The 19,708-nt window shown below is 46.7% G+C and overlaps 1 protein-coding gene across 3 annotated transcripts in view; it reads right to left on the bottom strand.

Annotated features, from left to right (window-relative positions):
• The window catches only part of EFL1 (elongation factor like GTPase 1), a 115,460-nt gene that overhangs the window by 19,476 nt on the left and 76,276 nt on the right, over positions 1-19,708 (bottom strand). For all 3 annotated transcript variants that reach the window (XM_059371455.1, XM_059371456.1, XM_059371457.1), the window contains exons 16-17: positions 11,097-11,228; positions 7,325-7,472 (exon numbers count right to left, since the gene is read on the bottom strand). In XM_059371455.1, coding sequence (XP_059227438.1) covers positions 7,325-7,472; positions 11,097-11,228 — 280 coding nt within the window. The remainder of the gene's footprint in view (positions 1-7,324; positions 7,473-11,096; positions 11,229-19,708) is intronic.

Below are 19,708 nucleotides of genomic sequence, written 5' to 3' on the forward strand. Positions count from 1 at the left end.
CATAATGTGTGGAAGAAAAGAACATGAAAAACATCATTTCCAAGAAAGATTTTGGTTTTGCCAGTGAGTGTGTTCACTTTCAAGGGTCAGCGTAGTTCAGTGCTGTTACAGTTCATTGCTATTACAGTTACAGAAGACACAGAGGGGTCTTTCCTTACACTGTATTCATTTAAAATAGACTTTGTGAGGGATGTCTGGATGGCTCAGCCAGTTAAGCAGCCGACTCCTGATTTCGTCCCAGGTCGGGATCTTAGGGTCGTGAGATCGAGCCCCGAGTTGGGCTTTGCATTAACAGTACAGCCTGCTTGGGATTCTCTCTTCTTGTCCCTCTCTCTAAAAAAAAAAAAAAAAGCTTAAAAATAATAGAGAAGTATACATGCTTGGTGAAACAGGTGACGGGATTAAGAGTACACACAGGACGAGCTCTGGGTAACGGATGGAACTGCTGAACCACTGTTCTACACACTGGAAACTGGCAGAATGCTGAGGATTAACTGCGCTGGAATTTAAAAAAAAAAACTTAATTTAAAAAAATCACTACTTTATTCAAGGTGTTGTGACTAATCACAAAAATGACAGCTAAAGTCATCATCAACACGCATTTGGTGCCCACTATGCACACTGGGACATGCCCTCCACATTTTTAGGTATTAGAAAATAATAAAATATACTTTACTACTTGACTTGACAAAGACAGCACACACAAACCCACAGTTCAATCTTACTGAATAATTCAGATATAAAATCTAAAATTACGAAGAGAAAAAAATGTGCATTTTTTCTTTTTACTGGTCACTTATTATGTATGAGGCACTGTGCTAAGTGTTTCACACATGTTATGTCTTTAGTATTAGCCTCATATTCTAGAGGAGAAAACCCGGTAAGAAAAATTGAGGCACGCCCCCAAAGTCACAGATTTAGTGGAGAAGCCAGGACTCAAATTTAGATCTGACCTCAGAATCCGTTCTTTTTCAGGTTATGCTATCCTGAAAACTCAAACAGCACATCAAAGGAACACCTCACCGTGACATCAAACAGCTTTTATCACGGGGTATAAAAATTTATTTGTATTAAGAGATCTGTTCAAATACTATAGCACATTAAAAATGTCAAATAAAGTAATCAATCTATGTAACCATCTGTAAAACCGCTTAGCGTTCAATAAAATTTAATACCCTTTCCTGATTTTTAAAAAGGAAAAGCATTTAGAAATCTCAGCAATAGCAAACATTTCTGAATTATCGTTCTGTTGAGAAAACACACTCATGTTCTCAGAACACTCAAGAAAACCAGCTGCAGAGCTGTGAGCCTCTGATGGCCCCATCTAGGACACTGGCCCCCTTTGCTCGGTCCTAAAGGTGAAAAGGGCTGTGCACCTCCCCAGCCCTTCAACTTCCTGAGGCTCCCGAGAAGTCCCCTGCGATAATCACTTAGGAGATGAAGGAAAGCCACTCCGTGCCATGGCAGGGGGAGCACGCCCAGGGCCGTCACACCTGCAGGGTGCCTCGGGACCAGAGGCTCTAAAACTCCTGGGAACGCAGAGCCTGCACTGACTTCCAAGAGCACGCAGGAGGCTGGCTACCCCGGCCACCCCCGTGGCTCCCTGCCATTCCTGACCACCACCACCCGGAGGTCCTGCCTCCAGGGTGAAGTACTGGTCCCTGGCCAGTACTTCATGAGATCTGGACACGAAGAGCAGTGACAGTCTCTCTGGCTAGAACCACAGGCTGTCCCCTGCCTCCTCCTGCGGCACAAGACATATTCCTGAACGCGTGTGAGAGCTGGAACGTGTGTGAGAGCTGTTAGAAGGCAGGTTCTGTTCCAAGAGAGCTAAAGAACTCTACAATGTTATGTATACTCTTCAATAGGTTTAGCTGTAAAATTATATAGGACAGGTGACAAACCAAAAATCAACCGGTCTGTAGCTCACCACACAGTGAACACCCACGTACACGGTCACCCGAGTTAGCCACTGGCCCTCAGAAGGACCCGCCAGGCCTTCCCTCAAGCCCATCCTGACTTTGACTGGAGTCCCTTCTTCAAAATTCCTTTTATCCCCTAAACCTATACCCCTATATGCTACAGCTCAGTCTGGTCTGCTTTCTGTACTGCATAGAGCAACAGAATCAAACCTTGGTTTTTGTTTTGTTCTAATTTATTTATTTGACACAGAGAGAGAGAGAGAGAGAGATCACAAGCAGGCAGAGAGGCAGGGAGAGAGAAGGGGGGAAGCAGGCTCCCTGATGAGCAGGGAGCCCAATGAGGGGCTCGATCCCAGGACCCTGAGATCATGCCCTGAGCCAAAGACAGAGGCTTTAACCCACTGAGCCACCCAGGCGCCCTCAAACCTTGCTTTTTCTGCTGGGTTCTTTCACTCAGTATTATGTTGTGAGATTTCTCCACGTTCAAACAGCTAGCTTGCTCACAAGATCACTCAGCAGAGGTTTATGGTAAGGACGTATCGTGATTTATTTTCTATCCACTACACTATCTGAGTGGTTTCCAGTTTGAGGCTATTTGTTTGTTTGAGGCTATTTGTTTGTCCCAGTGTTTGTTGCTGTGAGTATCCATGATGCACATTTGTCAAGCTTTGTGTTAAGTATCTTTAGCTGAGAAAGGGGAGTCGACCTGCCAAGCCAGAGGAAGCACCTAGCTCCTACCTGAGCAGGTAGTATGGAATGAGATTCTGAAGTAGTTGCAAAAATTCACATTCCCACTAGTTCTGTAGGTGAACTCCTATTGCCTATCTCCACCATCAGCTGATACGGTCACTTGTAAATTTCAACCACACTGGTGGGTACGTAGAGGTATCTCACTTTGGTTTTAATTTCCTTTCATTGATTAATAAGTTGAGTATCTTCATGTATTTATTGGTCTTTGGCTTCTGTTATGTAAAGCACCTGTTCAAGTCCTTACTCCATTTGCTAGGGATTGTTGCCTCTCGTTCACTTGTAGGAATTTCCTGTGTATCGGGGTTTTAGGTCCTTTGTTTATTGTACGTATTACAAAATGTGCTCTCTGACCCGGTGGCTTGCCTTCTGACTCTTCACGGTGTCTTCCAATGATTAAACTTGACTTTGTCATTCACGCTTTTCACACTCTATTTAAAAAGCCTGCCCTATTCGGAGGTCTCAAGTATATTCTCCTGTTATCTTCCAGGTACTTTATGATTTTGCCCTCCACACTTTACAGTACACCTGGAATAGATTTCTGAGTTCGGGATGAGGTTGAGGCTTTTGGGACAGAGGTCCGGGCTGCCAGCACTGTCCGCGGAGAGGTTGGCCCTCCCCGCTGTTCCACGGCACCTCTTACATCTGAGCTCCCCGCACAAGTCCACTCATCTGTCTAGCTTTGTGTCCACGGCACGTGGCCAATTCCTGCAGCTTTGTAACAGGTTTTGATTTCTAGTGCAGTAAGAACCTCCGCCTTGTTCTACTTTCTTAATGGGTTTGGGTCATTACTGGCCCTTTGCATTTCCACACAAATTTTAGAATCAACTTCTCAGGCTCTGCAACTTTGACTGGGACTGCTCTGAATGTATAATCAGCTTGGGAAAAGCTGACATCATTTTAATACTAAATTTTTAAAGCCATAAAGATGGTACATACCATCGTTTGTGTTTTATAGTTTTTTCACAGAAGACCCACAAATGAGTATGTTTTATTCCCGGATATTTGATATTTCTGTTACTGTAAATGGTCACCTTAAAATAATTTTTGTTTTATGTTTGTTAATGGTATACAGAAATGCAATCCATTTTGCCTATTAATCTTGAATAGAGCAACCTTGTTGAATTTACTTACTAATCCTAACAGTTTCTATAGATTCTTCTGGATTCTTCGTACATAATCATGTGCAAACGGTGGTGGTTTTAATTTTTGCGTTTTGATTCCCACATCCTTTATTTTTTATTCTTTATAGTGCTGTCCGAGACTGAGAGTACAGCACTCCACAGAACCTGTACTGGGGGTACCTTTTTTTATTTCTGGTCGCAAAAGATAGCTCTCAAACATTTCACCCAGTAAGTACATGTTTGCTAGAGTTATTCTGAAGATACTCTTTATCGGTTTAGGGAAATTGCCTTCTATTCTTAGTTTGCTAGGAGTTTTGAGCACACGTGAATGCTGAATTTTATTAAATGCTTTTTCCTTTGTCCACTGAGAGGATTTCTCTCCTCTCTCTGTTAAATACCTTAATTAACAGAATTATATATATATATATATATATATATATAATTATGTATATATATGTATATATACATAATTATATATATTATATATAATTAATTATACCTTAACCTGGTAAAGGTACATCGGTATATATATTTTTAATAAAGATTTTATGTATTTGAGAGAGAGAGCAAGCATGAGAGGGAGAAGCAGACTCCCTGCTGAGCAGGGAGCCCAACACGGGATTCAACCCCAGGACCCCAGGATCATGACCCCAGCCGAAGGCAGACACTTACTTAACCAACTGAGCCACCTAGGCACCCTGATTTTTTTTTAATGTTATTCCAACTTTGAATTCTTTTCATAGTTATAGGACTATCAGGCTTTCAATTTTCCCACTGGTCAGATTTTTAAGGACTTTGTCCATTTCCTTTAAAATTTATCAATATGAAACTGCTCGGGATATTCTCTTGTTTCTTGGCCCAGGAGAAGCTACCTGGCACCTAATTCATTAAGGTGCCCCGAACTCCAACATGGCATCAGGGCACTTGAGGATGCAATGACTTTTTGTCAACACCAGCTGATGTGGCTCCCTCAGGATCACGGTACAGCATGTGAGATAACACTGGCTGACTGGGTCCCGATGGGCCTGTCCACCCTCCTCTTCCGTGCTTGGTCCAGCGGCCTCCCCAGCTAACTGCCCACTCCAGGGGACGAGGGGATTCCTCCCTCTGTGGCCTCCAGGTCTCCTCTCTGACATGGAGGGAGCACGGTGTGCTTGAGCGTGAGGTCACTTCTGTTGCACCAGGTCACGATGCAAAGGAAATTATTTTTGTTTTGTGTTGAAGGGGAAGGTATCCTCACTTTTAGAAACTGGAATTTTTAGGAAAAGCAAATAACAAACACTTCAGAATTTACCAAGTATCTTCTTGAGCAGTATATTTATTTTTGAAAAGCAGACAGGTTTTTGCTCTTGTTAGCCTCATTCAATGTAATTCTAAATTATTTTCAGGTATTTGGATAGGCTATTTTCTAAAAAGATTTACACAGAGTAATTCCCAAAATAAACTGATTTATTAAAATATTTTAGGGGTATGTTAAGAACATATTTCTAAGAAACTAGTTTCTTTTATTATATATACACTATAGTTTTCTTCCTCCTGAGAGAAAAAAATACCCATAATGAAAGCCATGAGGAAAAAATGAAAAAGACGAAACAAACATACAAATAAATAGTAATCAATTAAAACTCATTTTAGGTTAATGGGAAAGCATTATGTGAAATGTAATTCTAAGTGCCAAAAAGCATCTTTTTAAAGAGGAGTTAATGGCCCGAGAAATGTAAGGTTATTTAACATGGATTTTAATTGGCAGCAGAGTGTGAAAAGAGAGAAAAGAATTTAGTTCAAAGACCCCAAAAACTAACATAACATTTCAATGGTTTTTAAAAAATCCTCTTGAGAACTGTTCTTATTTTAAAATATACCTTAAAAATGATCCAATTAGTATTACTCTCTAACCAATATTATAACCTTCAGAAATTGTAAGAAAATGGTATCAAACATGGAGGAGACAGAAGAGCTGCCGTCCAGTTTTGCACTAATCATGGCTATAAGACATTTAAAGGAGGAATAAACCACAATGTCATTTTAAACTGAAGCACAGAGCTCAGAAAACTCCCCCTCCGGCAGGAGTGTCTATAACATTCCACGGAAGGTGCTGTTGGGGAGCTGTTCTCATGCTAATCCATTACCAGCAGCAGTGGGAGGACTGCAGTAGTAGTACTGTAGCAAGAGTATTCAGCAGGAGTATTGCACCAGTAGTGTAGCAGGAGTATTGTAGCAGGAGTATTGTAGCACGAGTACCGCAGCAGGAGTACTGTAGCAGGAGTATTGCAGCACGAGTACTGTAGGAGTATTGTAGAAGTACTGTAGCAGAGTACTGCAGCATGAGTACTGCACCAGGAGTACTAAGCACAAGTACTATAGCAGGAGTATTGCAGGAGTACTGTACACAAGTACTACATCAGGAGTACTGTAGCAGGAGTAGTGCAGAAGTATTGCAGCAGGAGTACTAATTGGTAGCACTATTACCAACACGACTGACTCATCATAAGGATTACATGAGACAAATACCATTTAACACAGTGACTGGCACATCATATTTAGTATATAATTATGTTGGTTATTTATAATGACCATTATAATTATTATGGTCCCCCAAAACTTTAAAATAAGAGGAAGGAAGGCCATTACAAGGCAATTCACCAAAGAAGAAAAATGAATGGCCAATTAAACACAGAAAGAAATGTTCCATTAGTAAGCACAGAAAATGTGTTTATGGACACCTGTTGCCTTCCAGGCGGGGGGAGTGTGTTAAAATGATAACATACAGGGTTGGCAAAATTTGAGAAAAGAAGCACTTTTAAATACTTTCTGCAGGTGTAAACTGTATGGGCCTTTCTTAAGGATAATATAACTCATAAGCCTAAAAAATGCACCAGCAATATATGGCCCGTGCTGAGCCAGTGCGCCACCCCCGCGCAGGGTCTGTGTGTGCAGCGTGCACGAAGCAGGCTGCGGGTTCGCGAGCCCACGCGTCACGGACGTGATCTCTGCGCGGTCACGGAATGGCTCTTCTCACCCTTCTGTATCCTCCTAATGGCTCAATAAACACACTGTAGCTTGGGAATAAAGCGGGCGAGCGTTATGGACAAAAGGTGATCCGGGATGCCTGTTCTGTGCCAGGTCCCCATCAGCACGATGGAGGAACAGAAAGATCTCCCAAAGGTGCACCTTGTGGAGGTGACCTCGGGAGGGACCGAAGTCCGCTGCAGTCGCGCCTACGATCACAGCGCGGGACTCTGTTCCGCGGACCCGCGTGTGCAGACGCTCACAGGAAGATACTCACACGGGAAGCTATTTCAGGACTCGGAGCTTAAAAATGTGCAATTATTCCAGCCCAGAAGTAAATGGGCAGTCATCAAAAACTGCATCTACGACCCAGCAGCACAGTAACAGCTCATGCTCGAGATGGGGCCTTTCGTTTTTCTCCAAAAGCAATCCACGGTCTAAGTTCCACTGGTCACACCGACCACAGCCCCCTCACCGCCCCCAGCTTGGGGGCAGTGACAGCTCCATCTGCCAGCAACCTACCTTTCTGTCAAGTCGTCCAGGCATCGCTGGAGGTGGACCTCCCCTGCTGTGACTAAAACGTGCTCTCCCGTTTCTTGAATCAGAACCTGGACGCATGGGTCAGCCTGGTTCAGCAGCTTCATCCCTTTGACGAGCTGAGGCATCTCACCTAGGTCAACGAGAAGAAGGCTGGCTCAGTACAGCGAGCGGACGGGTCAAACCTCCAGACGATGCCCATGGCCACCGAGGGGAAAAATACAGTGAAGTGAACTCCTAAAACAACTCCTCCCAATCATGCAGCCACGAGAGGAGAACTGTCTCCTGCTGACTCACGAGGACACGAGCGTACACGGGACCCTCAGCACTCGCCGTCGGGACCCCAAAGCTGGTCTACGCTGCTTTGTCAAATACTGGGCAAATACAAACTACCACCGTCCTATGTGTGAATCCACCTAATTTTACCACAAACGTCCATGTTCTATATCTATAAACGTAACAGAACTCTCCCCCAGAGAAGAGTTAAAACCAACAAATCAACAAGTAAAAACAAAAAAACCACTTCCTGTGGTATTTACTTGAAGAAACTGGTGCCAGGACCACACGTTTAAAAGAATCTCACGAGACTGCTTGAGGGACCTGCGCGTTTCTGGAGAAAGCTGCCCTCCGGGCCAGGGCCACTGTGCGTATGTGCTTCTGGAACCTTCCACATTCTTGTCTGCCCTTGCTGCTGGCACACGGCCGCTTTTCCCTACAGTCTGTGGTCTGCGTCTCGGGCTCGGCTGCTTCTTCACGCCTTCCTGTGTGCTCAGCAGCTACTGTCCCCTCGGGCGGAGCAAGTCTCTCCTTGATGCTTCAGGAGGGACCCGGCCCTGAAGGCATTTCTGTGCAGCCTGGTTTCACGTCGACATTTGAAGTCCCCACCATCCTCAATGCTTGGTTCTCAACAGGCCAAACAAAGCCACTAAAACAAGGGAACTCTCTGCCATCAGGGGTTTCGAACTCCAGATCGACCTGTTCATCCGTACCTACTCAGGTCTGAAATAAGGCTTCTCTGGTGACAACTAGCACTTCGTATCAGCCAGCGACGTGCCAGCAAGTACTTCCCAGGTAGGAAGGCGTTAATGATGTGGCTGGATGAATGTTCTTGTTTTATAGATGAGGACACAGGTACGGAGAAGCTGAGCACTTGTGCCAAGGTCAGAGCGTCGCTGGCTTTGGTGCGTGCGGGACGGGGATCAGCGCCCGCACAGCTCAGGAAGCCACAAGCCACACGTGGGCTGCACAGGATCAGAGGACCCCCCGGCGCGTGGGGTGGCCACGGGCGGTCTCATTTGCTCCTTTTCAGCATACTGGGGTCTTCCTTTGCCTCATTAAGTGGATTTACAGATACTACCCAGCGTTAACGAACTCAACCTTCACAGAAATTTTAATGTGGCTGAAAAGCATTTGTGCGAAAACAGCACTGATAACATGAGTAACACAAAACACAAAGAGAACAATAAAATAAATGAAAAAGCTTTTTGTCAGCTCCCCATTTACTAAATTAGCAAGTCCTTAAAAAAAAAAAAAGGCATACACACTTAAATCCCTCTCTCCATGGGAAAGGTGACAGTTCAACAACACGCAAAAGAGAAGCTTTCTTAAAACAAAACCTGGAATACAGAGACAACGTTTTGAAATTAAATGTTTGAAAATGTTTATCTGTAATGATAGTCATTGGCTGGCAGAAACAGCCTCTATTTAACCTCTTATTAAATCTGGAAGCTGATCTTCCTAACCTGCCTAAAACTCTACCAAATGATCCACTGAAGATAAAAAATCAACATCTTTTAATAATGTAAGAAAGACTGAGATCATGACCAACACTCACCATCTGGATTTCAGGAAACCTCTATATATAAACTGCCACCTGGGTTTGAAGATGGGCCCTGTGAGCTCGCAAAGGCGGTGTCCGCCCAGCGGCGCTCGGGGGCGGAGCACTAAGAAGCCTGAGTCCCGGAGGGTGGCCACCCCTGCGGTCGGCAGACACGGCATCCACGGAGAGCGGGGCTCTGCCGGCAGTGGGCAGGGGCACAAGGGACCAGGGCAGAGCAAACTCACAGTTACCACCCCGAGGGCTCCCAGGGGCCAGCACAGTGTTAGAAGGATTCCCAGACATTCTCGGTGCACACCGAGACAGACCTTGCAGTGACACAAGAAGACAGAACCACGTGTAAAGTTCAGACACAGACGTGAGAGCAGGACCCGCAGGAGTACCGTCCAGAACATGCACAGTAAATCTAGCAAAAACAATGTATCTGTTGGGAAAAGGGAGCAGCACTCTTTTTAAAATTATGAAGAGAACTGGGTGCCCCTTCTAAATCATTTTAATTTATTTTTTACAAAGTTCAGAACATTCTAATGAAATACACATGAGGAACACTCTGGCATCCAAGGGATCAGCCCAAGTCCTACTTGGCACATCGCCTCCTGTAAGGAGAGGAAGTCAGCCTTACTGAGAGTCTGCTAAGGGCTGGGCCAGGGCCCCGGGAACCCTCTCCTGCCGCCACAGCGGGGGAGAAGTCCCCATGGCTGGGCCATGACCGCCCGAGCTCAAAACTTGCACATTTCTATGAAAACACTGTGGTTTGAATGAGCAATTCTTTCTTTACTTTCTGTTTTAAACGTTAGTATCTACATGGAATAGAGAAGAATTAAGTCCTACTAGAAAGGCCTAAGAATGAGCTATGGTTGCCAGACCCAAAGGTCACAACTGCAGCTCAGCTGAACTCCCTGTACTGTGTGTACTTCCGAGGGCTGGAGGCAGCCGGCGACAGCCAGAGCTCGGCCGGCAGAGCAAGGCAAGAGCACGCCAGGAGGACCCAGCATCTGGACGAGCCCAGACAGGAAGCCGGCGTCAGAGTGAACGGCGTGAGCCAACGCAGCCACCAGGCGCCAGAGCCTACGGCGACGGCCGTTAAGGACGCCTGGCTCCAGGGTCCAGCGGAGGTGGCTGCTGACCAGGACTGAGCCCAAAGGTCAGAGATGCGGTCCTCCGAGTGTCTGCTCTAGGGGTCTGGGGAGCCTCAGCGCTGAGGCCATCTGGCAGAACATGAGGTCGAGACCAGCTTTCGGAAGGCCCCAGCTCCGGGGCGAGGAGGAGTATCTGCGTGCAAGGACAACAGGGCCGTCCTCTGTCCCAACAGAGGCAGAGCTGTCCTCTGGGTCCCTAGAAGAAAGACTGGCAGTGGTTCACGGACCTACCAGTGAGCACTGAGGATACTGGTTAGTGCTGTCTCGGGAAGCGACATACAAGAATCACCGGGGACTGGTGGGGCAGACAGCGCACAGCGAAGACGAGGAACTGGTTGCTACGTGATGGGCCCTATGGGGGTGGGGCAGCAAGTGCTTTCTGAAATGGCCGGAAATGCTCCGCGTCTAGATAACCCAGCAAACCTGCGGGACAGCGCGTGATTCTGAAGCAAGAAGCTTGAGCTATGATCCTAAAACCATCACGTGAAACAGAAGCTTTGCTGGGGGACCGCTCCGTGCCAGGGCTGTGGGGGAGGCAGAGAGGCCTTGGTCTCTGCCCTGAACAAGGACCCAGCTTCCCAGGGGCACAGGGGCCTAACCACCCCTGCTCCTAAGGCAAGCTCAGACTCCCTCTGGCCAGTGGGTGGTACGCAGCGCCTCCTGGCAGGGATGAAAACCCTCCGCACAATGCTGGTGGAGACAGTGAGGAACCAAGTACGAAACGCACACATGGACAAGGTGTCCTGAACATCACGGGCTCTGAAAAATGAAGTTGCCTTACTTGGGTGTTTTGGTTCAACAGCGACCCTCACGATCGGGGTGGCCTCGAAGTTGAGCGGTATGAACGGTGGGCAGGATGGCACGCTGCACAGAGTTGCCGACTTGAGCACGAAGTCTTGAAGGCCCCCTATGCCTGCAGGAAGGAAAAGATCTGGGCAGTCAGTAAGGGGTGATCAACTCAGAATTTGTGTTAGAAAAATAAGACAATCAACTCAGCGTACATGTCATGGAGGAAAAACACTTGCAAATGTAGCAAGGAACGAGGCAGAACTGCACCACTGGGTGCTATTTCGTTGCCGTTAAAAAGACAGGAATTCTGTGGCCTATGCCTCCGCAGATGCACAAATCATATGGTTACACCAAACTGGGCTAACACAGTCTGACTGTGATCGCAGAGGTGAGCATGTGTATGTGTGTCCGAAAATCTTATTTTTTAATTGTAACTCTCAGTTTTTAAAATACATGAGTTTGGGGGCACCTGGTTGGCTCAGTGGGTTAAGCCTCTGCCTTCGGCTCGGGTCATGATCTCAGGGTCCTGGGATTGAGGCCTGCATCGGGCTCTCTGCTCAGCAGGGAGCCTGCTTCTCTCTCTCTCTCTGCCTGCCTCTCTGCCTCCTTGTGATCTCTGTCTGTCAAATAAGTAAATAAAATCTTTAAAAAAAATACATGAGTTTGATGAAGATGAATCTCTCTTTTCCCCAAATACTCACATAGATGTCAAGGGCATTTAGAGATGTCAAGTTTGAGGCTGCTCCAGGGTACCCCACCCAAACCACCCTTCATACCACCCCGGTGTTAGAAGAGGACGCTGGCCTCCCTCCTGCTCCCTCCTGCCCCTCCCCACTGCAGGCTCCTGCAGACGGCTGCCTAAGACCCTCCAGGAGGGCGCCGGTCTCTGAGCGGATGGGAGCACAGGAGATCCAAAGGCGCGCACCGAGCTGCGCTCCTCCAGTACAAGCAGACAATGTTTTAGAAGACCTCAAGTAACACACATGAAGCCATTTTTGTGCTTCTGAGCTAAGGTAAAGATTGGGGAGGGCATGTCAGGGGAGGCTGTCCACTCAAGGGGAAGGGGACATTCTATCAGCATTCCATGTGTCCATTTTGAACTCAGAAACAACTAAGGAAAGGAAACAATGCTGCTGCCTTCGGCGGACACCCTGATGTAAAGGTACCTGGGTGACGGACACCACACAACCCAGCGCTCAACCCGGGAGGGGAACTGAAACAGAAGCTTCTGGCACACAAGCTCAGGAGGCCGCGGCCAGGTCTCCTGCTGCAACCACACAGCGTGGCGGGACCTCCGCCGTCCCCCACTGAACACCGCCAGAATACACCACCTGACCGCGCTAAGGGTGAGTTCCAACCACAAGGAAACCTTCCTTCCATCACACTGACGCTGGTCTTCAACCCATGGCCACACGTGCCCAGTTCGGCTCTCCAGAAGGTCCTCCCAAGATGCACCTCCACGTTCGCCGACCGCCCTCGGGAGTCTGAAGCCATCTGTTGGAGACTCACACTAAACATCATTAGCTCCTTTAACTGTTCAGCTTGACATGATTTCTAGACCTTTCTTGTGCAGGGGACCCTCCCCAGACTGAGGTTTCCAAGGTACGAAATTCAGTCCCCGCGCTTCCCTGTATTTATTCGGTCAAGGTATAACTTCATCACCGCACCTCTTGGCCCAGCACCCAGAAAGGTCTATACCAGCCCTGGCTTCTTGCTACATCCCCCACTGGTACATGAAGACGGAACAGATTCAGGGCTACCCCAGTTTCCTCTAAGTCCACTAGGAATCATATCATCTCCCCTGAGGCCAGACCCCACATCCCATTCAACCAGCACACATGTCTTTCTTGCACACATCGCACGTGGTTTCGACAGGGTAAGAGAGGCCAGTCCGTCCTTTCTCTCACCAGGAACGTGGGCTGCAGACGGTCAGCATATCGGGAACACTGTCTGTCTGGACGTCTGGGCTACATTCTGCTACTCCAATTACCAAATCTATTCTTGCTACTTAGGTATGTCTAGATTTGTCAACATGATTTTAACTCCCCTGAAAACAGAAAAAAGTCAATACCACGGTATTCCTAGTCAAGATTAAGGATTTCTAGAAAAAGCAATGTTCTAAAGAGAGTAAAAAAATCTATCACCTGCACTACGTGTCACCATTTTCACTTATTTTAAAATAAAATCTTAAAGTCTAAGAAAGGAAACATTAAGGTTATTTGGGTGAATCACAAAAAAAAAAAGGATTTAAAAATCACTTTGAGAATTTCTTGAAATACTATCAGATAATTACTAAGCAGACAACCTAATATTTATGTATTTATGCAAAACAGTTTAAAAGAAGCTTTTTTGTTTTCAAATGCTATGAAGTATAATTTTTTTTTTACAAAGTCCACCCAGAATCACACTGTCCTAAGACTATCACTGTTTCCATTTTGATATATTTCCCTCTTAGCCTGCCCCCACAGTCACACATAATTTACCATCACAACATTCATAGAACTTTTATCCTTTCTCTTTTACGTTGCTCTAGTCACATTGATAACAATTCTGGAGGAACACTGTCTTCACAGAAAGGACATCTGCTAAGGCATTCAAGTGGGACTGATGGGGGGTACAGGACGTGTTCCCTCAAGACAATCATTTCAGAATTTCTGGGACAGAACAAGTAACAGTTTGGAAAAAAAAAATCATAAATTAGCATGCCATCAATTTGGTTGAAGGACTAAGAAGACGACAAGCTTTTTTTTTTTTTTTTTTTTTTAATATTTATTTTAAAAGGCATGAGATCTAAATATAAGAGAGAGGGAAAACCCGGCTGAGGAAACAGGAACACGCGGTAGCACCCGGAACGCCAGCTTATCTCTGTAGGAACATCGGTAAGTGTCATTTGGTCGAAGAGAAACGATCCAAGTCCTCTCTGGTCCCCACTCTTCCCTCCACGAGTGCGCTCAGATATAGGAGCGGGTGAGCTCTGGCTCCCAGGCTGGCGTGACGGGTAACCACACCCAAGAAAGCGCTGAGCCCCGCTCCGTGTCCGCACGCCTTCGCCTGGCCAGCCCGGCACCCCCTCAAAGTCTCCTTCCTCAAACAGCAGCACTGTACAAACACGGTTGGGACCCATTTTTTCCCAGGCTCTCTCTAATGTTCCCGTTAGAAAGTATTTCAGAAACAATATGAAGGAGCAGCTTTTAGGATCTAAGACTGGAAATACGGAGCCTAAGAGACAATGTTCTACTCTGAACAACTCCCCAAGTACACAGGCCAAATGCATCTAGGACGAGGCACAACGGCGGCCGGGAAGATGGTGAAACTGTCGTGGAGTCCCACCACCGCGGCCTGAGGACCGAGCCCTCCGCCCATCTGGATGGTACTATGCTCTGGAAAGTCTGGATTCTAATGTGCACTTTCGACGCTGGTATAAAATGGTACTGGAACTTAAAACACACACACACACACACACACACACACGCACACACTTTGTGGGAATACATGTCAACGCTCTAGCTAGAATACGGTTTCCTAACTGCCGCGGTCTCATTTCAAGCCAACGTTAACCTCACTGCTCAGGAACCATCACCTCCTAGTCCTCCTCATCTGCTGACTCTGCTTGACGGAACAGCTTCCTTCAAACCCCGCAGTAAAGGCAAGTTCTACACTGCAGACGCCGGCAGAGCCTCAGGCCTGTCAGAGCCGTGGACGTGACCTCCGGAGGGACCCAAGGATTCAGAGCCGTGCCGCTGAGCCTTGAACAAACAGCACAGGGTTCGGGGCACCAGCTCCGGCGCAGTTGAAAATCCAGGTGTGACTCGGACTCCCCCTAAACAAAATCACTAACAGCCCGCTGTCGGCCAGAAGCCCCACTGAGAACATGCTCAGCTGATTAACATGTATTCCGTGTGTTTCGTGTATTCCACACCACATTCCTACACGAGAGTGAGCCAGAGAAAAGGTCATTAAGAAAACCATAAGAGAAAATATATTCACAGCACCGTGCTTCATTTACTGGAAAAAGTCCACCTAGAAGTAGACCCACGCAGAGCAAACCTGTATTGTTCAAGGATCAAAGGGATAAAATTTTTTTTCAAGTACAGGTTTCCAGAGCGGCGCGAGTCTAGAGAAGCCTAGGTTTTGGAAGCCAGGCCTGTCTCTGGGCACCGAAGCCATCTCGTCTGCCTGAAGTCTGCTGCCCTGACCTCGGATCTCTCAGCAGAACTCTGACACCGCCCCCTTTGTCTCAACTATGGAGGCCATCACACGGCATCACGCACTTCGTGACTTATCATGGAGGGACGTGGGCACTTAGGTACAAGAATGCAAAACAGAATCGCGCACCTTTCCCAGGCCTCCTTGGCTGATATAATAAACAGCTCCAACGTGGGCCAATATTGCGTAGCTGAGGTTTTCAGAGATCGGTCAGGTTTTCTCGGTGCACTACCCAATCCATTAAATCCACTGCCCTTAACCTTCTTGGTGCTACAAGAGGCCCCGGGGAAAATCTTAGAACAGTGACATCACCGGGTCAGAATTTTTTCTTCTCACAGGGACAGATGGAGCTCATAACCAGTTAATAATAGTTCTTAGGCAAGTTACATCAAGACGGGGGGCCTTATTCTTAGAAGAGAGACTACAGTAAGGAGAAAAATGAATTATCAGAGGAATCAAAAATACTTATTTTGGGGGTGTGTGGGCTTGCTGTCCTTGCCTGCGCTAGAGAACAGGCAGGAACCTGCCCTGCAGCGTTCTGCATCCGGCAGCAGTGATAACGGGGTGTCAGGATGGAGTCTCAAATTACACCCCCCCAAGAAGCAGTCCTAACGGAGCCAGACCACCTCTGCTCCGGCAGGAACAGACGACACCGTACAGCCTGGCTCTCACCCAGGGAATGACATGGGCAAGGAGGTCCAGGATTAAAATAAGAGAAGAAGGGTGCCTGGTGGCTCACTCAGTTAAGCCTCTGCTTTCGGCTCAGGTCATGATCCCACAGTCCTGGGACTGAACCCCACACCAGGCTCTCTGCTCAGCATGAAGCCTGCTTCTCTCTCTCTCTCCCTGTGCCCCCTACCCCACTTGTGGGGTTTTTTTCCCCTTTCTAATAAATAAATAAATAAATAAAATATTTAAAAAAAGAAAAAATAAAATAGTGGATGAAATTCCATCTTGGGCCTGGAAGTGGAACAGATCACTAAATGCTGCCTAATATCCTACCTCAGAGCAAATAAAAAGTTTAAAAAAAAAAAAAAAGGCCCTTCGGTTATCTCTTGGTGTGTCATACAGGATAAAAAGGAGTCTCCAGAGGCTAGCCTTAGGCAAAGGAGGCAGCACATAATTAATTAATTAAATTTAAAAAAAGATTTTATGTATTTATTTGACAGAGAGAGATCACAAGTAGGCAGAGAGGCAGGCAGAGAGAGAGGAGGAAGCAGGCTCCCCGCTGGATCCCAGGACCCTGAGATCATGACCTGAGACCAAGGCAGAGGCTCAACCCACTGAGCCACCCAGGCGCCCCACGTAATTGATTTATTAAAAAATAATGTTTCCTACTGGAGCAAAAATTGATGTGAAGGGCTGAGGAGAACAGGACAGTGGGGAGAGGAATCCCAGGCCAGGGACCCAGCGCACAAAGCCCCAGAGTGTTCTGGGAGCTGGGGGCCATGCCGGGCGGCCGCGGCACAGGGGACGACGAGGACGGTGGGCGGGGCAGAAAGGAGACCAGTGGGACACACACAGGGCACCTGGGGACTCAGGTGCCACATCACGCCTGGACTTTCCACGGAGGGCAGATGCGGGTGAGCCAGACCCAAAGCGGAGCCGGCAGCCTTGGCCGTGACCTCGGAGCCGTGGAGAAGGGACGGAGCTAAGATCCAGATTTCAGATCGGATTTCAGACGTGGACAACTCAGCAGAGGATCACCTGTTCAAAGCATTTCTCTACCCTCCCTTCGGGTTCCCAGGTGTTCCTGTCATTCGTGTATGTTCTTCACGGGATAAACCCTGTGATTCATCACACTTCCCCCTCCAGACTGTGGTTTCTCTTTCCATTTTGTGTCTCTTTTTTTTCTGATACCCTTTCTGAGCCTTTTTTGGTATGGGGAGCTAAGATTAAAAGCATAGAAAAGTTGTGCTTTCAAAAAACTAATAAATATTTATTAACTTTCTGTTGATGATTCAACTTTCTTTTTGGTGATTTCGTTTTAAGGGCGGGGCACACGCAGGCACTTCCTGAGGTTTTTTCAATGAACACATGACCATGAGCACAGTTCTGTCCTCAGAGCTTAAAATCCAGATAGGGACAAAGGAAACCATGACAATACATGGTGATAAGCATCACAAGGAGAGAAGCAGGAGGTTTGTTCATCAGAGAGAGAGAGAGAGAGAGAGAGAGAAGCTGCCCGGGCGTGGGGGACTGGTCACCACCCGCAGAGGCCCTGCGGGCAAGTAGAACAGCACAGCCATTTTCGGCCTCAGGGACCCTGCAAAGTGTTTATGGTAGTTGTTTTATTAATAAAGTTGGTGACCAATTCGGGGATTTTTCTGGTGTATGGTATGAATTGCTTACTTAATTTTGTATATATACTACTAGCTGGTCAACTGTAAAGATCCCTTGGAGGCAAAAAATTCATATTCATAGTCAGATGTAAGTATGAGCTTTGTATCCTGGCCCGCTGACCTACATTTGTATTTTACATAGTAATACAGTTTTACAGGCTGCTCCTCTGAGATACGTTTCAACTCAAATGATTTAAGTAAAGCACAAAGCACAAAATGGCTAGCAGAGTTGAAAACACTGGAAATGTTTCCAGGTTAAAAGAAAGAAAAGAGATACAGCTTTACACAACCAGGAAGTTAAAACCGGATTTCTTTTTATAATTGAACTCGAAATATTTCCAATTAAAGGCAGGAAGTGGAGTCACATTGGATGAAACGACAACTTTGTCACAGGTGCACAACAGATCCTGGTTGAATTGATCCAGGGAAGAAAATGGGGGACAGCCAGGATGCATGTGAGGCCAGAGAAGAGCGTCCCTAGCTCTGCACTGCGGGTCACATTAAAGATAGTAAGCGAGGGTCCATTCCTATATCCTTTCTCGGGACAGCAACGCAACTGAAGGAAAACAAAGGTACAGACAGCATAGCCACGGCAGTGTGTCTGATTACACGGCAGAGAAAACACACGAAGAGCCTAGAACCACGTATGTGGGAACCTGGATGTGACTGAGGGGCGGCACTGGGGGAGGGAGGGACCACTGGGACAATTAGCTAACGACTCGGAAACGATAGTACGCACACCTCTACCATGCAGCACACACAGTAACAAATTTCACAGGGATCAAAGAGCTGAGGGTAAAACAAAAACCAACAGCACAAATCACAAGATGACACACGGAAGACTGGCAACTATTAGTATTAGCGCTGTATCACAAAAATGCCAAAAATTAAAGGTTACAAAATATTTTCAGTGTTTGAAAGACAAAGGATTAGTAAACATAATATATAAAGAACTAGCACAAATCATCGAGAAAGACAGGCAACCCCTTAGCAATATGGGCAAGGAACACCAGCAGTTCCAAGAGAAGACCGAAAGAAAAGGAAGCCCCGAACAATAGGAAAACGTATAAAAAAGAATCTTAATCTAAGTAATAACAAGGTAAATGCAATTCAGGACAAAGAGATGGTATTTCACAAATACAAGTGTTGTGTAAGTCCAAAGAGAGCCTGGGTTTAGTAAAGAAGTGCAGAAAGAGTAGGTCTTCTATACTGGGGACAGAAATGATGGTCACGACCCTATAGAGTAGGTCTTCTATACTGGGGACAGAAATGAACAACTGTGCGTGTTCAGCAAAGGGCAGCTGGACAGTGCATCTCGCCAGCCTGACTCCAGCTGTAGACCCTCGCCCAGTGCTGGCAACAGGCACACCTGTGCACCTGCAGCGTCCCACAAGCAGTAATACGACTCCAGGGGGACACACCCAGGCTATTTGGTCTCTCCTGGACACACTTTGGGCTGGGGCCTCCTGCTGGCATTCAGCGGGCAGGGTCGGGGCCCAGGGCCTTGCAATGTGCACAAACATCCACCTCAAGAAATTCCCCCAGGTCGCACAGCTTCTGAGTGTTCTGCTGGACACACCTGTTTCTAATGATCTGAGCTTACATCTAACTCCCTTTTAATAACAAAGTACTTTCTTCACAATTAAATATACTTCAAGTTTTCAGGAATTCTGTTCTGAAAATGAGCTGTTCACCATATCAGGGACAGCCACTCGCGGCCTGAGTCATCAGTAGCACACACACACCTGCCTCTAGCCGCACCTGCCTCTAGCCGCGCCTGCCGCCGCCACGCTCCTGGTGACTGCAAGCCGCTGACTTGAGGACGCCATTGGTGTGCTAAGCCGGAGCATTTGCACGCTGCGATGCACTTAATATCACTGTGGATCATTTTTCTCTTTTATTTATCTTCCCATCACAGCAAAGGTAACTTTATTGATGTTTTTGAAATTAGGTAAGCAGGGAGATTATCTTTGAATTTCATTTCTAGGTGGATGTTCATTACATTGTATGTTATTTTTATGATTACAATTTTTTTCAATCAGAAGATTATAAAAAC

This window comes from Mustela nigripes, chromosome 13 (assembly GCF_022355385.1).
Source record: "Mustela nigripes isolate SB6536 chromosome 13, MUSNIG.SB6536, whole genome shotgun sequence".
Classification (NCBI taxonomy): domain Eukaryota; kingdom Metazoa; phylum Chordata; class Mammalia; order Carnivora; family Mustelidae; genus Mustela; species Mustela nigripes.